Raw genomic sequence first — 25,517 nt, forward strand, 5'->3', positions numbered from 1 at the left:
TACTCTTAGAGAGGAAATAAGCTGCCATAAGTGACTCACAGGTTCAATGAGATCTTTGACTGGCCTTTGCAATTGATATGGGTCTTTATTATATTTTTGTTGCTAATAGCTCTTATAGTTGAGACTTGAGAGTGTACTTAACATGCTTCAATGGAATACCCATATGATAGATACAAATGTTGCAGTAGCTTTTATTCTATCGGTTTGAACGGTATTAAGCTTTGCTCTGAACTTCGTGTTGTCCGAAGTGATTCGAACCTAGGCAAACAGCTATTAGCTTGAGCGTGCCCGTGCACACTATCAGTCTCAACTTTTAACAGCTGATTGATTATATTCTATAGAGAGCTGTTAGCAATTCTTGAGTGTTGACTCTGTTTGTGTATTGTTGAGGCTTAAGTCCAAGCCAGCACAAGCAGATAGTTTAGCAAAGCAAGAAGCTATATGCAACTTACATAAATTGGCAAGGAAAGCGTTGAAAAGACTTAGTTAAGTGAAGTGCGTCCGTTTGTCTGCATCTAGTTATAAGAACGAGGACAACGTTATAATAAATCTTCTTTCGCAATAAGTTTAGGAATTAGCCATTGTTTGTTTTGTATATCAATCTTGAGTGGATAGTCCTAAAATAAGAAACAAAATAAAAAGACAAAGTGAAGATTTTCAAATATTTAAAAAGTGCTCAAATTAACTGATTTTTTTAAAAATCTTTTTTTTTTAAATTGAAATATGACTCCAAAACCGCATCAGGAAATGAATAGTGGCTTGACGCCTGAAAACGTCAAGGCCAATTGTTCAGCTTCAACAGTTATCATAGGAAATAATGATAATAATACTTGCGGCGGTGGATCGGCCTTTATTAACGGTGCATTTGAAAGTGAAAAGGGAAAAAGTGCCGCCGCCAATGATGGTTGTCTTACGTTGCAAGTGGTTGGAATTCTACCAACCACAACTGGAAACGACGACGAAGAAAAGCCATTGATAGATTTTGATGATTTGCTGCCAATGGTTGGTGAATTTGGTCTATATCAGAAATTCCTCTTCCTGTGCATGATTCCCTTTGCGTTTTTTGTTGCATTTGTGTATTTCGCACAAATTTTCATTACTTTGGTGCCGGAGGAGCATTGGTGTAGTGTTCCTGAATTGGAACATTTAAATGTCTCAGAAAGGTAAGTTCATTTTTTTTTTAAACTTTGATAGTTTGTAGTTGTTTATGGTTTTTTTTTTATATAATCTCTGTGAAATCTGTAATAAAAATAAAATATCCTACTTTAATGATTCAATAATAATTAAACCAATATCTAGTTAATTAAATTTTAATTGGAGTTACAAGCGCGACAAGTTACAAGATGACTGGTGTTTTTTAAGTCACTGATAATCTATAAGTGTGGGTTGGAATTATTTATTTTTTCAAAATTTAAGAAGGAAAGTTAAAAAAATTGTAGGTAGAACTCTTACCTAAACCTTTTTGTGATTTGCATTTCTTAAACACATATACAAACTTATAAAAAAACTACTTAAAATAATGACGTATGTAATGTGTAATTTTTTTAATTTCCATTGTTTAAATATGATTTAAAATAATTGTAACTTTCCACAAGAGTGTAATTTTTATTGTTTTTATTTGTGCATAATCTCATCATAGAATCTTCCATATTAATAATTTAAATGAATATATGTAGTTCCGCTTTGATATACCGGAAACAATATGGGAAATGTCCAAAGTCGCGACTTTAAGTGTTTAGCCTCTTGTCTTTGAGGCAATAATAATATTTATACGAGTATTCATATAACAGAATGTATTTACGAAATTGTTGTCAATAAATATGATCGTATTTAATTTATTTATTGTCTCTTGTATCGATTTAATTATAAAGGCATAGGCATACATTGAATTATAATAAAATATAATGCTCCTATGGATCGAACGAACTTGCTCTAGTTGATCTCTTACACTAAGTATTAGAAAGTGATTTTCGGAACGGTCCTGACCTAAGTATTTAGTTCAGATTTATCAAAACTCGTTATTTTCTATACTTTCAGGAACTTCAAGAGTGAAGCTTTTTTTCAAAACTAAACTATTCCAATGTACATACCTAGCGTTTTATTCAAAACTCATTTATTTTCTTGTGAAAATCAAAGTAGCCGCTTCTAGAACTCGTGTGTTTCAACGATACAAAATTAAAGGAATTTTCGTTATTTTGAGAATATTCGGAGGTTATACTATTTAGCTTAAATTTTTGTGAATACAAGACTTTAATTAGCTCGCAGATCAAAAATAGCGATTGCTTTTTCTGTTTAGTAAAAAAAAAACATTTTTGTGATCTTTTTTATGTTTTTTATTTATATTTGTATTTTCTCGCTAGATAAACTTAAAATAACTAAATCATTAAAATGTTGTTTTCCTTTCTTTTCTAAATAAGTTGAATCGAAATTCCAACACTCCAGCCGTTATTTTCGAAAATCTTCTTTTAAAAAATAAAATAATTTTTTATAATGCAAAGGTCTACCTTCAATCTTAAAGACTATAGAAAAAGGGGTAAAAATTGTTACAAACTAATTAAACCTTAAAACCAATAGCCTACATGATTTAAGCAACTTCTATCACAGTTTTCGTTTCGCTCAAAATTTTTTAAAGCTGAAAAGAAGAATCTTGAAATTATACCCCTTGAAGAATTTGTAGAAGAAAATTGTGAACGAAATTCCTTAATTTTCATTTTATTTTGTTGTTTTTAAAAAAGTTAAAAGTGTATTTCAAATTTGTAAAATGGAGGCAAACCCCCCAAAACCACAAAATTAGTCACATTTCTCGAGATTCCAAAACAAAAATACCTAATGTGTTTAAAGGAAGTCCTCTCTATTTCAGAATGAGCACTCAAACCAAATATTTTAAGTGCACCTCAGGGCAGTCATCTGGATCCACATCTTTTTTTCAGTCGTTTATTTCGACTTTAAAGATTAATTTAAACGGGACGTTTTAACTTTTCTTGTAGTGTTTTGTTTTTACTGTAAGAAGTATTATAATCCTGACTTTAAAGCATCATTTTTAATTTAGTGAAGTAAGTTTTACGATAAAAAAATAAATTTTTATTTCCATTTCGATTTTTGACACAAATCCAATACTTGCCCTATAGAGCAGTTAAAAAGACAACGTTACCACAAAACTAAACCATTCCATTAATCCATTCCAAAAGAAACAAACAAAAATAGCTTTGGGCAACTGTTTTCATAACTCTACATTTGAAGACAGCACTTGCTGTGCACGTATATAATTTATTACCTTACATCCGATCTTTTGTCGTACCTTACTTGATTCAATTCCATTCAATTGAATTGAATGCCGAGAGCGTTAGTCGGCTTTATTTTAAAAGAAGCTAAAAACTTGTTTAAGCCTTTAGTATTTAAACTTCACTGATATACGTTATTTTCACAGCTGTTAATTCAATGGCAACCGTCTCATGGAGGCATTTAATTGTTCTTACTCGAATGACTAATGATTAATTACTTTACAAAAGAGTTTTTGTTTATTTTTATTCTTTGATTGTAATAGATATAAATGTACCTTACCAATTTACAAAGAGTGAACTTGAGGATTTTTGCAAGAAATCACAACCAGATTGACAATGGACAAACTTGCGGTTGCGAACTTTTTATGTTTGTAATTGGAAGTTCAAAGAGTTCGATTGTAATGCTTTCGAAGCCATAGTAACTTCTATGGTTAGTTGTTCAAAGGTGTGTTATAGTAAATTATAACCACAAAAAATATTTAGAACGGACAGATATAGATTTCTGTTTAAATTATATGCCTCAAGTTATGTATTTTTGATTTTCTTAACTGCAATCAAAAAGCAATAAAAAAGGAATGAGTTTAAAATTCATTAAATTCATATAATTCCGTTGTGTAATTTTGTAAGTTTTTAGTATTTATTTATTCTTGTAACAATAACTGATTTAATGAGACTCCAACTGGTTAAAAATTCTAAAAATAACAACTAATAAAATACCTATGACTATCTCAAAACCCCAAGAAATATTAAGCAATGCAAATTCTAATATTTGTACTATCAGGCGTACTTGACGGCGATATTCAAGCTCTGCAACAAATTTAGTTTATACATATCTTTAAAAAAATTAAGGTTTTTTAGTTGGGGGTAATACTCTCTAATGTTTGAGCAGAATCGTTGTAAATTGTACCACTGCACTTCAAGTCCACCGCATTAAAAAATGTCAACGTCTTGAAAACATACAGCTTTGTTAGAAAATCTATCAATAGTATAGTAGGATTTTTCACAAATAACGGAAACAATATCCGTAGTATAAATACTACCACTAAAAGTTAAAGTAGAATCTTACTACGGATGGGTTTTTGACATTTATACGAGTCTCAAATGGATCTTATGTAATTTCCTTCTCAAATGTTGGTACAATTGATATTGCATTCGTATCTTGATGGCAGTGTTCGTTGAGTAGTTGTGCATTTGGAATCATGTGTTTTCCATTGGCGAAAAAAATCAATCTGTTACTGTTGATATTATTTAATTTTGTTAATGACAATATAAAACAATATAAAAGATAATTAAGTTTTGCTATGTTTCCACTAAACGTTTATCTTAGTTTAGATTAAATATATCTTTTTAGTGTTTCCACCGCACAAAAAAATTTAAAAATGATTTATACATTTTGTATTGACTCCGATCCTCGACCGGAATCCAGTCAAATCAAGCTTATTACAACTAGATTCAGTTATATAAAGAATTGAGACAAGCTTAGCTTCAAGCTCGTCTCAATATCACATGTTAATGTAGTTGTCTACGAACAAATCCCCTTCTTGAAGTTTTTAGTTTATGTCAAAGCTGCAATTGTTAAATGAACTGTTTTTATAGAGTCTCAATTTCCAGATGTTTTCTTACCATTTTTTCTTGAAAATTGTCCATTTTATTAGTTTTAGTTAGTTTTTTTGCTGAAGTTAATTTTAAATTTTGATTTTTACAAAACGTTCTTCTATTTGTGTGTTTTTTTAAAAAATATAATTCTGACAGATCTTCTTTCAGTTGTACCAATTTTTTAATACAAAAATCTGTCTACTGCCGATGCATTTTCTTGGGAATTTTCTACTATACTATTTAAAGAATGCCAAAAACAACCGGATAATTTTTCAAACCATGTTTATTTCCTTCATTTATAATAAGTTATGTTAGAATTAAGTTTTAATTGAGTTTGCTGACTGAGTAAAAATTGAGCTGAAATATGGTCATTTCTTCCCTCACTTATTACCTTTATCTTATTTGCAAAATGAATGCAAAATGGATATAACTTTTAAAATCGATTAAAATAGATTTTTTTGAAATTCTTAGTTTTATTAAAATTAAGTTCAATGATGCTTGTTTCTCAAAACAGACTTGGGGGATCTGGAGCAATAAATGTATTTATGAAATAAGATATTTCTTTGTTTAATTTTCAATTGATTTTTTTGCAACTCATACGAAATTTTCTGTAACTATTGTTTTTTAAAAGTAAGCCATTTTGTGATTCGCTCAAACATTTTGTATACATAGTTTTTATAGAAGTTTTAAAAAGGAAAAATATCGTTTATCAGATAAAAAAAATTGTATAGTCCAAAATCAAATATTGTCTTGTAACTAACTTTTTTAAATTTAATGACAAAAAATGTAAGTTAAAAATTCTATGACAGTTGTTGATAAACTTTTATATATTGATGTATGCCGAAAAAAAATTCGAAAGGGGTACGACACTTTAATCTTGAACACGCCTTATTTTGGTATACATCCACTTCTGTCCTTTTACTGTCACTTTTACGGTTATGGTGATAAGTGATTGTCGTAGTCAAATTATGACCATAGCTGAACTTTCTATCTTATTAGAGCTACTGGTTAAAAATGGCTTTGCATACATTAACACAGCAACTTTGACAAGAACGTAACACCTATGTAAGTGCTACCAACTTTTAGGGTAACGATTTCAGGTTTACCAACACTCAAATTGAAATGGGACAACCATCTTTTTGTTTCGTATATTTCTTTTGGACAAAAGGCAGAAGTCTTTGCATTTGCATTTGCAAATTTTTCAACTATTTTATTTATTGTTTGCATGCTGTCAAAAGCCCTGTAGACGTTGTAATCTAATTCTCATGACTTTTGAAGTCGAAGATTTCGTTGCTGTTAAAGTTAATGTTAAAGTTGCTGTGTCAATTTAAATATCTTATAAGGTAATTTAACTAAATTCAATCTGAGTGAACAATTTGCTCCCTTGCGATAATATTTCTACATTTTCTTATTTCTCTTTTTTCAAAGTTGCGAGCTTTTTCCGTTACAAGATTTTCAAACCATAAACAGATCAAATTGGTTCATTTTGATTACATTGCCTTAGACGAGTCCACCTCTTACTCAATAATTGCAACCAATACATAAACATAACACGCACTTATGCGCATTAAATCAATAATGGTTTTATAAATTCTTATCATTCTCTAGTCTCATATTCCAGATAAAAGGTTTTCCATTAGAAAAATAAATCAATTTGATTGCACTTTAATCTGTCAAGACTTTCGCCGTTTTTGAACGCCACTGGATAAAATAATTTGATTAATTATTACTAACATCTTGCATCCAAATTAGAATTTAACTAATTGAAATATCTTCTGTCAGTGGGCTCAGGCTACATAAGGGACTTCATTTGCAGTCAACTTCATTCTGTGAAAGTAAATTTTGACCAAAACAAATAGTTAGTTTTCCAAGTGTCATAAATTTGCAATTCACAACCTTACTTCGCAAACCTCTTCTTTAAGTTCATAGTACAAAAAGTACCAAAAAATTAGTGTCTACAACACACTCCTACAAATCCGTCACGATTTTTATTGTAAAGAAATATAAGTTATTTCTTTTCAAAAGTAACAAGGAAGCTTTTTACAGAAAGCATTTAATAAAGTTGTGCAGAAAATAAATAAATCATAGATTAATAAAGTTCAGCTTTCAGTTGAATAAAGAAAACATGATCAACTGTCATTTTGACATGAGTAGACTTAACTTGATAGTTAGGAAGATTTTTCTTGACTAACTTTTCAATCAACTTTCCAGCCAAGATGCCTTAATTGGAAGACAATTTTTTGGCAGCTAGCCAATCAGAAACTTGCCTTTCTTTTAAGTCCCTTATGTCACCAGAACCTGCCCAGTCATTTAAATGATGTCTCCATTAGTATGATAGGTACGCAAATTTGTACTAAATATTAATATGTCGAAACTTTTCACGGATGTCATTGGACTATATAAATTGTAAAAAAAACTTTATCATCAATAAAATTTATCCAATTGACATTTCTTTTCTCATTCTTTTGTATGAAATTTGTCATTAGTAAAATAAATCAAATAATGTATTCTTTTATGTCAAAATGAAGAATTTCCAGTTTTTACGTTTCATTGAGCAACATAAATTGATTTAGTTTTTGTTAGAGTCAAAATCTAAGATCAATATTTTTCGTTGCACCCAATATGTTTATTGATGTTCAAATGGTAGACATGTGCATTCAAGAGGACACAAGCGTCCACAGGTTTTTCTCAAAACCCACCTCTGTCTATCAACTCCTACTCTCACCTCCCCGCGGTGAACATCGGGTGCCTAGTACCTCAACTGGAGATTGGGTTCCAACCCCAGTGGAAAGTTGTTGGGGGCAGCAAACGAGAGAGGGGGGAGAGGTGTTTCCACTAAGGCACCTCTCCTTATCCAGGCGGCAGCGGACGAATTCTCGAGATAGAATCAACGGTGGCGTCTACAGTTCCAGTAAGGTCGAACTACTTAGTGAACACCTTATAGGGCTTCTTCGACATATTCGGAGCCCAGGCCTATAAGGAGCGGTTCATCCGGCTCCCCTTCCTTGGAGTTATACTAAGGATCTCGCCCTCCAGGTTGGGGGTTGTGCCGTCGGGGTGACTTCCTGGCCACGTAAAAACATCATAGTCTCGAAGCAACAACAAGCCTCGGATACGGACGGATTCACTGTTGACAACCCACGCAAACGAAATAAGGACAACGAACTTCGGATATGTACGTGGAATGTTAGGTCCCTTAACAGACCACGTGCAGCCGAACAATTAGCGGAAGCCCTAAACTGCTGCAAGGCAGATATTACAGCCATCCAAGAAGTGCGATGGGATGGACCGGGTAAACGCAAACTAAAAGACTGCGATATCTACTACGGCGACTGCTACCGAGAACAAAGACAGCGTCTATTTGGGTGTGGATTTGTTGTTGGAACTAGGCTCAGGCAAAAAGTCTTGAGTTTCAACAGTGTGAGCGAGCGCATCACGACAATCCGCATCAAGGCTAAATTCGCCAACATAAGCCTAATATGCGCGCATGCCCCAACAGAGGAGAAAGATGAAGACACTAAAGATATGTTCTTCGAACTCTTGGACAAGACATATGAGCAGTGCCCTGGCTATGACATTAAAATTGTCTTAGGAGATTTTAATGCCAAGCTAGGAAGAGAAGACATCTTTGGTGGCATAATCGGGAGATACAGCCTGCACGACACCACCTCCGACAACGGATTCAGGCTGGTCGATTTCGCTGCAGGGCGAGACGTTCTGGTAGCTAGTACGCAGTTCACGCATCTTAATATCCACAAGGGGACATGGAAATCTCCTGATCAATCAACCGTCAACCAGATTGACCACATTGCGATCGACGCACGACACTTCTCCAGTATCCAGGATATCCGAACATTCCGAGAGGCCAACATTGACTCGGACCACTACCTCGTTGTAGCCAAGGTACGGCTACGGATATCCCGATCCAAGCCAAAACAAGGAAGTACTGTGAGAAGATTCGACGTTAGACGGCTACAATCGCAAGAGACTGCCATGTCCTTTTCCGATCGTGTCTCTAATAACCTCCTAAGGAGTCCTATGCTTCCTGCATTAAGCATTGAAAACCAGTGGCAACATTGCCTTGCAGCCATCAGGGATGCCGCATCTGAAGTGCTAGGTTTCACACGGCCACCACAGCGAAACCCCTGGTTTGACGACGAATGCCAGCAAGCTCACGCAGCGAAACAAGAGGCATACAAAACGGCGCTGCACAAAAGGACGAGAGCTGCTCGCGAGCTCTACGAGCAGAAGAGGAGAGAGGAACACCGGCTTCTTAGACGGAAAAAAAGGGAGCATGAGAAGCGCGCGATCGAGGAGATAGAGGGATGTCACAACAGGAATGAGGTTCGTAAATTTTACCAAAAGGTAAAAAAAACCTCCCAAGGGTACCAGCCACGAACCGAAGCCTGTAAAGACGATCAAGGGAACATCGTAGTAGAACCACAGTCGATGCTGAGAATATGGAAAGATCACTTCTCCAAATTATATAACGGCGATGACGAACCGAATTCCGCTGTAAGGGAGATAGAACCACTCAACCTCGGCGACGCAGATCAACAATTCCGCCTACCCGACCTTGACGAAGTGAAGATAGCTATATCTAAACTTAAGTCAAACAAAGCTGCTGGAGCTGACGGCATCGCTGCCGAACTATTCAAAGCAGCAGGCGATGACTTGGTACGGAGCATGCACCAACTCATCTGCAAAATTTGGTCGGAAGAAAGCATGCCCGATGAGTGGAATCTCAGCATAGTGTGCCCGATACATAAGAAAGGAGACCCTCTAAACTGCGCCAACTACAGAGGCATCAGTCTTCTTAACATTGCGTATAAGATCCTCTCTGCCGTATTATGTGAACGTCTGAAGCCATTCGTCAACAACCTGATTGGTCCTTATCAGTGTGGCTTCAGACCAGGAAAGTCCACTATCGACCAAATATTCACACTACGGCAGATCTTGGAAAAAACCCAGGAGCTTCAAATCGATACCCACCATCTCTTTATCGATTTTAAAGCCGCGTATGACAGCATCTATAGGGAAGAGCTCTACCGAGCAATGTCTAGTTTTGGCATCCCTGTCAAACTTATCCGTTTGTGCAGAATGACGATGGAGAATGCACGCTGCTCTATCAAGGTCGGAAAAGATCTTACCGATGCATTTGATGTCAAAAAAGGTTTTAGGCAAGGCGATGCATTGTCATGCGACTTCTTCAACATCGTTCTGGAAAGAATTGTGCAAAACTCAACCGTCAACACTAGAGGCACAATCTTCCAAAGATCCATCCAATTACTCGGATACGCAGATGATATTGACATAATTGGAAGATCAAAGCGTGATGTCAGTGGAGCGTTTTTGAGCATTGCGACGGAAGCGAAGAAGATGGGTTTAGTGGTCAATGAGGGCAAGACCAAGTATATGCTGTCATCAAAAAAGGACACTGAACAACGACGTCTTGGACAAAACGTCACCATGGACAGCTATAACTTTGAGGTAGTTAAGGACTTTATCTACCTAGGCACCGCTATTAATGCAGACAACGACACCAGCGCTGAAATCAAACGAAGAATAACTCTTGCAAATCGCTGCTTCTTTGGACTTAGAAGGCAATTGAGAAGTAAAGTCCTCTCTCGAGCATGTAAAATCACCATCTATAAGACACTCATCATCCCGGTTCTCATTTATGGCGCTGAGGCCTGGACCCTGTCAAAGAAAGATGAGAGCGTCTTAGGATGCTTTGAGAGAAAAATTCTTCGGGCGATTTTTGGTCCCGTACGCATAGATGGAGAATGGAGGAGAAGATATAACGACGAGCTGTACGGGCTGTACAGCGACACTGACCTAGTTAGCAGAATCAAAGTCCAACGGCTTAGATGGCTAGGTCATGTAGAGCGGATGGACATCAACGCTCCAGCCCGGAAGGTCTTCGAATCCAATCCCGAGGGACGGCGCAGTAGAGGAAGACCGCGACTCAGGTGGCGCACCCAGGTGGGAGAGGACCTCAACCAACTTGGCGTGCGAAACTGGAGACAGCTAGCTAGGGACCGAGCTGGCTGGAGACGCTTGTTGGTTGAGGCCCAGGTCCGCCCCGGACTGTAGCGCCACCTTAAGTAAGTAAGCAATATGTTTATTGTACAAACAAAAAATAATTGTTTTAAGAATATATGTATGTACAATAATATCGAAACAAGAAAACAACATTTAAACTAGTTTAGTCTATAACTAAAACCTAAAACCAAACCGAAAAAATGCTACATTGAATTTCAGATATTACTATTATTATCAACTCAGCAAATCCATTCATAAACAAAAATTAACCAAAGTTTGTAAGAAAACAAAAAGATATCACATAACAAATAAAAACTGTCAAAAGGTAAGCTACCTTTACCACGGAAGCTTGAATCTTTTCTATTATTTGCTAAAATATGTAATGAGTAATATCTCAATCACTTCATGTGTAATTGTGGTCATTAAAACAACAATTAAATGCCTTTTTGACTTCAAGGATTCTCAATTAGCAGTCTAACGTATAGACAAATACCTGTATAGAGCTTAAGCTAGCTTATAGTTAAACCTAACCTATAAGTCTTTGCGATTGTAAGCTTACTTTAAATCTTGTTCTCGCAATTTAAACAAAAGAAGTAAATATTATTATGGGTCTATAACATTAACTTGTATGTACATTATTTTTTCTTTGGATGCCTTCTTGACCAAGGTCTAAAAGAATTCATATACATGAAAAGGTTAAAAGCAAACTTAAGAAAAGAACAATAATTGAAATAAAGCAGCGTGTAAGTACCGTAAAAATACAGCTGACCCGATCTTATGAATGGTAAATCTATTGTTAACTTATTATATAAATGCTAGATTAAGTTGTTTCATTTATCAAATTTAATCGATTCAACATTAATTCGAAAGAATTTAAAAACAGTAGCATATAGCATAGTGCAACAGCATTAAAGTTAAAACATGAATTGGGTGGTAGCTTATGTAGAGCTCTATCTAAGTCTAGTCAATAGCTTAGCTTATAAAGTGAATTGTAGCGTAGACTATGTGCTGCATAAAAGATATTGCGGGCTAAATTTATTGTTAGTGGTTTACTTTTTCTTGTTCGAGAGTTGATTTCAAGGCTTGAGTGTTCGATTTAGCAGAACTTTTATTAAAGACTTATTATACATAGTAAGTCGAACTTAACTTGCAGACCTAGAAGTTTTTTTTCCCAATCTATTCGAGTTTGATGTTGTTTGGAAAAAAGTCGTAATTTAATGATTATTCATTTATAAATGCTCGAGTTCTTATCGTTTAGGTGATCTAGCTTTTTAAGATCTCTTACATTGTTGATGCAGAAAGAATAAGAACATTAGGCTTGTTTTGTACATGAAAAATTAACCCAAATACTTTTGGATAGCTGTACGAACAAGTACCTACATGAGATTTGTTTTAATTATTTGTATGACATATGGAAACTGCAAGTTCTGCATTGTACATAAATACAAAAAGTCAGCCAAGTTTGTTCTTTCTAGTACGAAAAATGGATATGAACACTAATTCAAATCCAACATTGTTCAACACACCCTATAATGGTGTATTAAAATATTCCAAATACAGAAGTGAACTCTTTAATATGTATAATAAAACACTAATATCCTCAATTGTAAAATACTGATTCTTCAAACCATAATTCTATATTTTTCTTTATTTTTTGTGAAATGCCAACTATTTAGCAGCTGTCACTTTAAAGCTGTAATTTTTTGACATTTGAAAACTAAGCCTTTGGAAAGGTTCAGACGACAAACCACAGTTGAAGATAACGCAAGTTTCTCGTATCTGATTCTTCAATTTTATTAGAAAGTTGGCTGGAAAGCAGGGCCGTCGAGAGAAATTCCGAGCCCGGGACGGCTCTCGGACCCCCCCATATTTACCGTTTTTTTTTCAAAGTTCATGGCTACTGATATGGTACGAGTATATTCTAATTTCAATTACAAATAGCATGAAATTGGTTGGAATTAACGGAAATAATATTTGTTTGTTTCCAAAGTGAACCGAAAAAAGTGTTAATATTCAAATCAATCTCCGGTTATCGTCCAGTTTAGTTAAAATGGAGGATGGATAGAAAATAATTCTACATGCTAGTAGATCAGATTCTGAACAGAATCATACATTCAATTCGATATTGCCAACGACATGTTAGTGACTGATAATACGGTCGACTAACTATTAAAAAAATAGCATGAATATCTATTACTTTCTATGAAAAGTTTTTAAAATTTGTCTTTAAAAAAACTAGTATTTTAAAAGGTTTACATTAAATACTCTTTATTGTTTTTCCTTATATTAAAATATTATCACAATGTTTTCATTAGAATTAGTTTGCATTCAATGAAAGTTTTTCTTTTTGAAAACGAGCTTTCCTAGGTTTCTGAGTTTCCTTACCAAAGGTGTAGCAAGTCCGGAAACGCGATTTTGTGATGAGCACGTAGGATGAAAATTCTTTGTTTTGGTAAGGACGCTAAATGAACGTTTGGAACAAGCTATACTTACAGGTATAGTGAAAAACACACGGAGAGCAACAAAAATGTTGGGGAAAATCGTCTCCAAGTTCTGCTTCAAAATTGGCTCCATAAATGTGTTTCAGATGAACCTTGTAGCGGAGTTTTTAATTCCAATTTCGTCCATAGTTTAAAACTGCTATACAAATGAAAATGTAGCATTCAAATTAATCATCGTATTGTCCCGATGAGAAATTTCAGATCAACCATGACGTAAAAAGTGTTTCTCTTAAAATTTATTTTTTCGTCTGTTTCCATTTGCTCTCCGGTTCCTCGATTTTCTCCAAAATGTCTCTTTAATTGCCTTTTTCTGTTCGATGGGAAAGATTCTGGAACATCTCCCAATCCAGTAGCAATTGATTTGCATTCAGATACAATTTCATCCCATCCGTTCCGAATAATGTTCAAATCGGAGATCAAGTTTTCGAGATTTTGAATTTCAACGTCAATAGAATAATGCTTCTCTCATTTAACGCACTAAGAACTTTGAAGACATCAGGACATATTCAAATTTGTGCATACATTTTAAAACTCCATTTACATCTTTTCGAGCTTGAGCAGTAAAATTATTATCACTTAAGGCTTTTAATGATGTTCTAAGGTTTTTCATATAATTTGCAAATAGTTTCACTGCCTCAATTCTAACTGACCATCTTGTATCGGAAAGTTTGTGAAGGGATCCGGGCACATTTTTCTTAAGAATTTAAGAACGTTGGGCACTGCTGCTAAACAAGTTGAAACACTTTTGAACAACACCAACAAATGTGACTGATATACACTTTGAAGTGATTTGATATCCTTTAAATCTTCAGTAAACAACTTATTAAAAATATTAATTAATTAATATTACGGAAACCACAATTTTAAAACGTTTGTGTGGGATTTCCCGGTCCCCCGAAACCGAATCAAAAATTTAGTTTCCAGCAAAAACAAAAATAGGAGAAAAGAAACTTTATAAAATCAAAAAACCGACCAAAATATTTGGGTTTTGTTTTAAGTTTCCGGGCCCCTATTTTGACATTACAAATTTTCAAAATAAATTAAATTTGAAATTTACTTTAAACTAAATAAGAAAAGCGTAACAATTTATTACAACTTTCATTCAATAGTTCATAGTTGTCCAGTTTTTCAAATATAATCAAAAGTAAACCAATAATAATCGCGGCCCAGATCGTCAAGCTTGTGACTGATAGATTGGTAGAAAACATGCAAACACGGTCCCAAAAGTTATTCAAGAAAAATTACCCTAATTCTACTGATGTCAGAATGACAGCTGATAATTTTTGTATTCAACTAAAAGCTGCAATTTATTCCTTTATGATTTATTTATTTTCTCCAAAATTATATTTAATGCTTTGTGCAAAAGGGTTCCTTGTCAAATTGGAAAATGAATAAGTAATATTCCTTTAAAATACAAAACACAAATCGTGATGGACTTGTAGCTTGCTTGAGGATTATTTTTGGTAATTTTTGCACGATCAATCTGAAGTTAAAGGTTAGAGAAAAACTTCATGCTTGAAATTATTGAGACTTTAAAAACTTTAGTTAGTTGACTTTGTCAAAATGATTATTAAAAACATGCATTTGACCGCAAATGAAGTCGCTTATGTTCCCTCAAAGTATCCATTAATAAAAATAGAACGATACACACTTAAATAGCACATTCAAATTTTAAAATTCAGCCCTAAAAAGGTGAATATTGTGCATTTGCAGTTTTGCAAAAAATGTTTCTTGAAAGTGCAAATTTTCGAAGAGGTGATCACGATTTTCAAGTTCTCTGCCATACTCCACAATTATTTTAAGATCTTAAAGTTGAAATTTGTGAAGTTACTAGGGATAAAAATCCGCAAATGTGTAAACTGGCCATAGAAAATTCTATGAAAATAATAAGGTATCATATCCATTGGGTATGGCATATCTTCTTCTTAATAATGAAATAAATATCCATTGATTCATATTAAAAACACCGCAAAACGAAAACTCTTATTGAAAAATCATTTACATAATGTGTATTTATAAATTTAAAATTTCAGGCAAGCTAAATAAAAATGCAAATAAAATCTCATCCTTTGAAAGATAAAAACTTATTTTTTAACTTAGAAACCTCACCCTTTTATAAACAAGACCATACCAGAATTTGGTAAAGTGTGCAAATTTTAACACGCTTTTTAAAAAGAAATGCACGATCAATAAAATGATCATGAGTCTGGGATACATTTTTAGCAAATACAAATATTATTTTAAATAAACAATATCAGTTTCCTTTATTAAAAAAAATTATTTTTCTAGACTTTGTACCACTTTAACAAATTGTTTTTCCAAAACTTAGGGAAAATCACGACATGCAAACATTATCTCAAAGGTGTTAATAAGACTCTTTTATTACGAGTTTGTTATTGCTATTGAAATCTTTACGAAGTTCTATATCATATTAATAACAAATAAATTTTAGAATCCATAAATTCAATTATATGAACATTGTAAAAATATGTATAATGAAATTCAAAAGCTTGTCTAAGCGAATGAACGAGTTTAATTTGAATTTCCAACATTTCCTCAGTTGCTAAGCCGCAATCTGTCACTTATTCTTTATGGTCTACTTTTGTTGAACAAAATGAGATTGGCAATGTTTTTCATTAAGGCAGAAATATGAACAAATAATACCATAGAATTATGTGATAATTATTTTAATTTTCTTTCTTACAGATTGGCATTGTCAATACCACATGAAGGCAATGGACACAGTAAGTGTTCCATGTACGCTGTGAACTTCACCGAAATGCTTGCCAAAGGGATCAAGGTTGCCGATCCGTCATGGCCAGTTGTGCCTTGCCAACAAGGTTGGTCATATGATTTTACAGAAGTACCCTACGAAACAGTGGCCACAGAACAGAACTGGGTCTGCGATCAGGCGGCTCTGCCAACATATGCCCAATCGATATTCTTTGTTGGAGCAATTGTAGGTGGATTGTTGTTCGGATGGATCGCTGATAGATTTGGCCGGATTCCAGCATTGATTGGATGTAATTTAATTGGATTTGCGGCTGGCGTTGGGACAGCTTTTGCTGGAAACTTTTGGCAATTTGCACTTCTTAGGTTCTTGGTTGGATTTGCATTTGATAACTGTTTCACTATGATGTACATATTAGGTAAGTTAATATATGTAATATAATACCTTTTAATTACCAATATAGAATTAAATTATTGTTTGTTTTTGTGATTATTCTGTATTAAACAATCTTACACAATCCTATAGGTACAAACATTGTATATTAATTATTATACAGTATGTGCATTCATGTTTGAATTGATATTACACTATAAAAGCTTGGCATTATTCATAAGCAAAGAAGACTAATGATGTGACCGCCAGTTACAAGTAAAGTGTCTTTCAAATTGTATTTTAATTAGATTCAATTAATTTAATCATTGTAACTTAAATCAGTTATCGAGTTGGTTTTAAATTAAAAACATATATACAATGTTCAGATGGTTTATGCATCATATTGGTATAATTTTGTGAGCTGGACTGAAAAATGGAACATTTAGGAACATCATTAAGAAATTAGCAATTTGGTTAAACTTAAGCGCCATATAAACATTTTGCAATTTTGAAATAATTTTAAGAATAGTTCAAAGTATTGAAAAATGCAGTTTTATAAACATTTAACGAGTTAAAACCTAAGACTTCTTTTGAAAAATCTTTTAAAAAGCATCAATCGAAAAAAAAGACTTTCACACACATTGGCTGGTTGGATAGGGTATCTTGGATAGGTGGATTTTTAGATACTTTCTTGAATGAAGTCAAAATTGTTGTAAGATTTTTATAATTTCTATTTCTATATTTATATTTCTAATTCCTTCTCTTTCTTCTTCAATAACTTTTGCAACTTCTTGAATAATTGTTCTACGCTGGGTTTTGGTTCTAGGAGCTGGTCCTTTCTCTTTCTGCACTCCTTCAAGAAGAGCAGAATGGATGTATGTTCCCAACCTTAAAAAAAGGGAATAGAGTGGTTCGTCTTTAGTGTTTTGATTCATCTGAAAGAAGAACTTAACTTTCTTTTCAGCGACCTTATTTGCTTGTAGCTCCACAATCTGTCCGTCTTTGTCTGCTTTTAAACATAAAAACAATAAAGTTAGATTTATTTATTTCCACAAGATTAATATGTATTTACCAGTATTTTGTTCTTTCTCTTGAACAGAATGAGGTTCTTCAACTTCAGAATGCTGGATACTAGACTGGAGGTAAGACCTAGCAAATTAGTCATCTACAAAACGAGAACAAAATAAGTCAATTTTGAGGTTTAAAAAAACAGATCATAAACACCTTCTTAAAATCGGAGGCAAATAGCTTCTTTATCGTCTATTATGTACAGAACATCCTCAAATACAACTTCAACTAACTAACATTTTGGATCTTTTTTTTACCAACAAATAAAAAAAGCTGAAACCAATTTTCAAGTCTCTTGAAATTCGGCCATGTGTTAAATCAGCTGTTCTGTCAGATACCTACATATACATACATACTCCAGAAATTCTTGGAAAATTCTTTTGATCAACTGTTATTTTACGCGTAAAACACTAACAAAAAAGATCCCCGTAAAACCCTATCTGTCTGAGATTGAACGCATCCATAAGATCGAGAGATTCAAACGTTTTCAATCGAGCATAAAAGAAGGAAAAACTTGCGTCTTAAAATTAAATTGACAGAATAAAATAATTGAAAAATATTTCATGATGTTTAAAAACCGTATTTTTACTAAATAATTGATCCTAATTTCACTGTAAAAAGGAAAAGGTTTTAGCCAAATGGAAACCAAGGCTTCGGTGTCAGCCAACAAACCTCACAGCTACACGATGAGGTGGCGATACTTTTTAACAACCATTCTTATCTTATTCGTGTCTTATAAGTTTTATTAAAATAGCTTATGAGGTGAAAACGGTTCTCACAACAAGATATAATTTTTTGATGAAAATCTAAATCAGTTTTTGGTCGACCGGCATGTGTTTTTGTGTTAACTGAACTTTAAAGACTTAAGTTTTTTAAAAACCTTGTTATGTCGTTTGTTGAATAAAAAACTGAAATTTTCAGAACTTCTTGCGCAAAGCAGACGATTAAGATTCTTCCCAATATTAACTTGTACCAACAGTTCAATTTTGTCCACCAATTTTTCTGAATTTAAACAATAATTTTAATTTCAAAGCGCAAATGAATAGTTCCATTCCTTGTAATGGCCTTTGATGGTTTCAGACAGCATAAGAAACTTCATTTGCAGTCAACCGAATTTTTTGAATGTAAATTAAGACCAAAGCAATAAGCTAGTTCTACGGAAGTCGATCACTTCAAACATTGAACTTTACTACTCTTACCTTTACCAAGCCCTACTTACATATGTATATGTATATTTTGTATAGTCAGTAAATATTTATTTTCAAATTTGACAAGAAATATTTTCACGTAATTTTTGCTTGCAAAGTTTCAAAAGTGACAATCGTTATAGCAACAGTTACTTAAAATAAATCCTCTTATTGAAAAGTTCTTTTAAAGAATGATCGCATAGCTATTGAATGTTTTTTTTTTTTAATAATTGAAGCAATTTTGTGAGAAATATTTGCATTTAATTTCAAGAAATCAAGTGTTAATTGGATAATGGGTTGAAACTATTTTTTTTTAATCTAAGGCTAAGAAACTTTTAGTTTTTTAAATAAGTTGTAGAAACCAGTTTGGCCGCTCCCTTTCTTAAGGCTGCAATTGAACTTAGTACAAAACTGGTATTTTCCTAAGTTTCATACTCCAATCAATAAACAATTTCAGACTCATTTTCTTGAATATTTTGAGTGTGATTTTTGAATTAAAATAAAATGGTTGCTTTAAGAAAATCTTAAAATAAAAGAAAGTCTTAAAATTAAAATGCACCAAACCTTCTCATTTTTAATTCAACTTTATTAAGCCTCAAATGGCCCCATCTTTGTCACATAACACTTCCATAATCCTTTCTAATGCATGTTGTTTATTATTTCACACGGTTGTCATTACCAACTTTGATTGTCCATATAAAGTTAGTTACAAATTAACACTTAAATTATTCAAATAAGTTTTCAAATTCAAGTAATTATATACTAACTAACTGCCAACCTTGGAAATCCCTTATGAATTCACATGCAAATTAATATTACTTACAATTAGTCGATAATATGTTATAGAATTGTAGATAGTTTAATAACTTTTCTCCCTCTACATTTTCATGTCGTTATTTAACCTAATAAACCATAGACAAATTATATATTTCAATAAATTTTTATTTACAAAAAATGTATATAAAATAAATATTTTATATGCATATAAATTGAATTAGTTAGTAGTTAAATATATTTTTCTTTAGGAAATTCTTGCATTTTTAATAATGTTTCAACAGATGAATGCACTGATTCTATTTTATAGACAAGTTGAACTTGTTCACCAGATGTGTTATAGTGATAAAAGTTCCTACCTACTCTTGGAGCATTAAATAAAAATTATTAATTAAGTTGATATAGTACAATTAGTTCAGAACATTGTCGGTTGACGTTGACTTTGACGTTTGTTGTATGTCGGTTATAAAACATTACTTTGTGCTATTACTTTTTTTTAGTAGTTGTTGTTGTTGGGAAAATGCGCTTAAGGCCACCTCTCAACCGTTTACACTTTTAACGATAAAAGGTAAATATAAAAAAAGAACGAAAAAATATATACTCAATGTTAATGTTCTTTAATTAGCACGCAATTCAACCGCTGCTGGTTGGCGCTGCTACTATTGGCTATAGTTGCTATTATTGCAATCAATGTTGAACTTGTGATGAGTGTGGTGTGGATTCGGAGTGTCACTCGTCAGATTGTTGATTGTTTCGTTAAATATTCACTATAAAATGACAACAGCAATGCAAACATCCCACAAAGTTTGCAAATGTCATACATTATGGCCATCGACAACCGATGCCGATGCAGTTATTAGGATTGACATTGGACTTGTTTCTCTGTTTGATTTGTTATTTTTTCTTTTTAATTATAAATTCGACGTCAAATCAAAGTTTAATATGACTTAGTTAACTATTGTTGTTTAAAAGCCCATTAAACTCTCTGTTGATTCATTGAAATACAGTACATTGCTTTTCATTAGCACTCTGGGAACTTAAATAATAGCAACACAAAATTTGGGTGTGTTATGGGTACTCAGCTTTTGGTATTATTTTGTAGAAATTTACAAAATTGTGGATAGATCAGACACGTTTTGATATAATAACAGAGATTAACCCCTCTATTTAAATAGGAATTTTAATAGACAGACAATTTTTTAAATACATCAACTATAGGTTACCCTAGCTAATTATATTGGGAATTTTTAACTAAATACACTCATTATTTGTATTTATTTTAAAGTGTATTTTTTTTTTTCTTTTTTGCGGATAAAAAATACAACTTTTTAAGCAAGATTGATTTCGTGCGTTATTTAAGCTTGGGTTTCGAAGTTCAACGACTTCGTTGCACGGCACTTTCAGTTCCACGTTAATATTGAATGGGTTTTAGCTTCCGCCTGCCAATCAGCTATCTATGAATGGTATGTCCTAAGTAAACATAAACAAATTGTTAATAAGACTCAGGTGGTTGGCTTGTTAAAACCAAGGTTAAGAGTTCAATAATAATTGATTATACATATGGCGCTAAATTTAACCTTCATTTAGATGAACTTGTTCCTGGAAATATTTAACAAAGATCTTAGACTGTGTTTGCAGTGGACTCTTTTTACGTGACTAATTCTGACGTCCATCCTGTCATTTTATTTTTATCATGGTAGGAAGGGAAATAAGATGAAATGTCAAATCGAATCGTCTCAATTTAATTCAATAATAATAATAATAAATAATAATTCTTATAATTCTAAATCATTTATGTCGATTATAGACTCCGACTGTATTGGGAGTGAAATTGCAAAAATGATATTTTATTGATGAAACGTCAAAATGAGTCCTGTAAAAGAGTCAAATATAAACACCATCTTATAAATTCAAATTATTCATTCTGATAACAGAATCCGATCAATGAGTTGTGGATGGATTCAGAGTGATTTTTTGACACTTCAAATATAGTAAAAATGTCAAAATTCAAATTTGATTCCTTTTTGCAGCCTAATCGGATTCTTTAATCGATGTTGTTATCTTTGGATGCAATATTCTTGAGAATGTAGATCTTTATATAAAGTTTTTTTTTTGACAGAAAATCAAGCACTTTAAGAAACGTTAAAGTTTTACAAAAGTTTTCATAAAATTAATTTTTATTTCAGTTCTGGAATACGTTGGACCAAAATGGAGAACTTTCGTTGCCAATATGTCAATCGCTCTATTCTTCACAGGTGCCGCTTGTGCACTTCCATGGATCGCATATTTCTTAGCCGATTGGAGGCTCCTGGCAATCGTGACATCTGCACCTCTAGTTTTGGCTGTGTTGACACCATTCTTGGTACCTGAATCTGCTAGGTAAGTTAAACTTTAAATTGTTAGACTAGGTGCATAGCTAAACATAATTTTTTATTTTCTGTTAAAGATGGCTTGTATCTCAAGGTCGATTTGAAGAGTCCATTACTATCCTCAAGAAACTTGAGCGTGTAAATGGAAAAAAATTGTCACCTCAAGTTTATGAAGATTTCCGTAGTAGCTGCCATAAGATGCAACAAGAGGAAACCTCTCACAATTCGTACTCCGTTTTGGATCTCTTCAAGACCCCAAGACTACGACGTATTACTCTTTTATTAATTGTTATTTGGATGGCAATTTCTCTGGTATTTGATGGACACGTTCGTAACGTCGGATCTCTAGGTCTCAATATATTCTTCACATTCACCGTTGCATCATTCACCGAATTCCCCGCCGATACTATGTTGACTTTGACCTTGGATAGATGGGGACGAAGATGGTTGGCTTGTGGAACCATGATACTTAGTGGAATTTTCAGCCTCTTAGCGACAACCGTCCCAATTGGACCATATTCTGCAGCCCTCGCTATTGCTGGTCGATTCTTTGTTAACATTTCCTATAACATTGGACTGCAATATGCAGCTGAGCTATTGCCAACTGTGGTTCGAGCCCAAGGTGTTGCCTTTATTCACATTATGGGATACGTTGCGAGCATCATCGCTCCGTTTGTGGTCTATTTGGCTGTTATAAGTCCAATGTTGCCACTGCTTATCCTTGGAGTCTTGGGCATTGTTGGTGGCTCCTTATGTCTTCTTCTCCCGGAAACCCTAGGACACGAATTACCACAGACCATGGCTGATGGTGAAGAGTTCGGACGAGGACAGCGAATTTGGGATTTCCCATGTCTGACCAAAAAAATCGATGACGAAATCACAGACATCGAAAGAAGTAAAGTGCAACATTTCGTTAGATCAACTCAAACCGGGGCATCTTTGCGGGCTTCGACGCGAGGCGAAGCCCAATCAAGTATTCTTCGTCGGTCGGTAAATTCTAGACTTTCTTCAAGGCTGTAAGCAAACAAAAATTTGAACAAAAAGTAACATTCACTCACAAGGTGTATTTTGTCCATTTTATTTTTGGACTTGTTTGCCAGCAAGCTACGCTATAAAGTAGGTTAATTCACTTAGCCATCAACTAGTCTCAGAACTTCTGTACAGAATGTAAATAAATTCAATTTAAGTAATATGTCCTCGAATGTGCCGCAATTCATATGGAAAAACAGCTCTTCAAGTGTAACGCCAATTTTTGCGTAGATACAAATTAAATCTCAATAATGTAGTTAATATAAAATGTAAAGAAATATACAGAAAATTGCTTGATAGATAAGTTGTATTCGGTGTAACAAATATGCAGTATGTGACAGACATAAAGGTCATATTCATATAAATTCATAAATATACACTTTAATATAACGCTCAATCATGCAAATATGTATATCAATTTAGATTTAAGATTAAAATAAAATAATTCCTAAGACTTGATGTGATATTGATAAGTAACATAATAATTTTGTTGTTATTATAAATTACACTACTATAATTTTAAAATAAATACAAAAAACCCAAAATATAAAAAAATGTTAAACATATCACTTTGTTTTGATTGACAGATATTTATTTTTCGACTATTTATGAAGGTTAAGGTGGTTTGATTTAATTGGCAATTAAAATCAAACCAATTAGACAGGTGTTACAGGTGATAATTTGCTGTGACTTAAATTCCTTAAAAATTCCAAGTATGTGCCATTATGAGTAAACTTCCAGAATTATATAAAAATTATCTACTACTTTTCAGACTCTCTTTTTTTCGACTAAAATCAAAAATATTTGTAACTTTTGAAAGAATGCAATAATAAAGTAGTCAATTTGGATCTTTGATTTCTACATTTTGTTTGAAGAACTTTAAATTTGTGCCGTCATGTCACCATAAAATCTGTCATTTTAACAATTTTCAATGGACAGGTTCAGACGACATACATAAGTACTTGAAAGTAAGGCAAGTTTCTAGTATCTGATTGGCAAGCTGCCAAAAACCAGGCAATTATATTGGAAAGTTGACTGGGAAGTTAGTCAAGAAAAATCTCCCTTACAATCAAGGCAAGTCCACTTATGTCAAAATGACAGCTAACCATGATTTTTTAGTTAACTGAAAGCTGATCTTTCTTGTCAGTAAAAGTGCTTTCTCAAATTAGCCGTTCGAATTCGGCTTAAAACTGTAGGTTCCCTCCATTCCTGGCTACATTATACTCGCACACAGAAATTGTTGAGAGTCGTAAGTCACTAGGCCCTAGTTCTCGACAGTTATGTTTTTGGTAGTTTTTGCGCGATGAACTGAAAGTAGATGTAAGCGAAGTAAAGTTCCCAGTTTAGAGTTTATGACAAATAAAAAACCTAATTAGTTGCCTTGATTAAAATCTACGTTCAAAGAATACAGTTGATTGTAAATGAAGTCTCTTAAGTTGTCTGAACCTTCCCAATGTCAACTTTCTGTTCACTTTAAATAAACCACCCACAATCACACACGTATTTAAATTAAAAGCAATATTTTATGACTTCAATTTAACGATTGTATTTTTTGAATTCACCAAGAGACTGCGACTTCAAAATCTGCAATCACTAATCTTTTGACCTTAAAAAGATTGCAATCATTTTTTTCCAAATTCTTTCACTACATTCATTTGATTTCAATAATTCAATGGAATGAAATACAGTGTCTGTCTTTGTATTCTTTTAAATTAATTGCAGTCAAATTATTGCAATATTTGTAAGGTCAAGTGATTGGTGATTGCACAACTTTAAGTCTCAATCACTAAATGAAGTCAAACAATGCAATCTTTCAGTTAAGTTTAATAAATGATTTTTAAGACTGCATCCTTATCTGAAAGAAACGAGCTGGAGTCCTCGTATCGCATGAAAAAAAGAGAGGTTCACCGCAGTGTGCGCCGCGACAAGCGTAACTACATCAACGCATTGGCGCAAGAAGCAGAAGATGCTGCAGACAGGTGCGACAGCAGGACTGTTTACAGAATAACCAAAGTGCTGACCGATACACACAGCTCAAAGAAACACCTGGTAAAAGAAGTAGACGGTACTGTGATAAGTTCGGTGGATGAGCAAGTCAGAAGGTGGAAAGTCGATACCTTTTGAAGCGTCTGAAGAAACTAATTCCCCAATTCGCACCGCACCTGCCTGTAAAGATGAGATCGTTGCCGCAATTAAAGTACTTGAGAACCCTGCCTGTGCCACCTTAATTTTAAAAAAATTAACAACAGTACTCGAACACAGGAATGGTTGAGAGTTGTAAGTCACTAGGCCCTGGTTCCCAAAGGACTGTTGCGCCACCCAATTTTATTTAATTTAAGAACAACAAAGAGGTAGGACTTGACCACCGAAAGCTTCCCCCATGAGTGGAAGAAGTTAATCATCGTCAAGCTCCCAACAAAAGGAAATCTTACAAAGTTCGAAAACTGGAATTTTGGCCGTTGCCAAAATAGTTGCAAAAGTTATACTGGAACGCATCAGAGAACACCTTGAGGCCCCGCTGGATCATCCTGTATTGATCATATTAACACCCTGTGGATCATTAT

The 25,517-nt window shown here is 33.6% G+C and overlaps 1 protein-coding gene and 1 long non-coding RNA gene across 2 annotated transcripts; one reads left to right on the top strand and one right to left on the bottom strand.

Annotated features, from left to right (window-relative positions):
* The first annotated feature begins 362 nt into the window (after nt 1-362).
* On the top strand, nt 363-23,519 carry LOC129945843 (solute carrier family 22 member 13-like). The gene is made up of 4 exons (XM_056055777.1): nt 363-1,163; nt 16,130-16,572; nt 21,742-21,934; nt 22,002-23,519. Exons 1-4 carry the CDS (start codon nt 724-726, stop codon nt 22,942-22,944), a joined length of 2,019 nt encoding a protein of 672 aa, XP_055911752.1. The 5' UTR covers nt 363-723; the 3' UTR covers nt 22,945-23,519.
* Nucleotides 16,583-17,702, bottom strand: LOC129945844 (uncharacterized). The gene is made up of 3 exons (XR_008781519.1): nt 17,599-17,702; nt 17,480-17,535; nt 16,583-17,414 (listed from the first exon to the last, which is right to left on the bottom strand). It is a non-coding gene; the product is annotated as an uncharacterized LOC129945844 (long non-coding RNA).
* Nucleotides 23,520-25,517: the final 1,998 nt, after the last annotated feature.

This window comes from Eupeodes corollae, chromosome 2, assembly GCF_945859685.1.
Source record: "Eupeodes corollae chromosome 2, idEupCoro1.1, whole genome shotgun sequence".
NCBI lineage: Eukaryota > Metazoa > Arthropoda > Insecta > Diptera > Syrphidae > Eupeodes > Eupeodes corollae.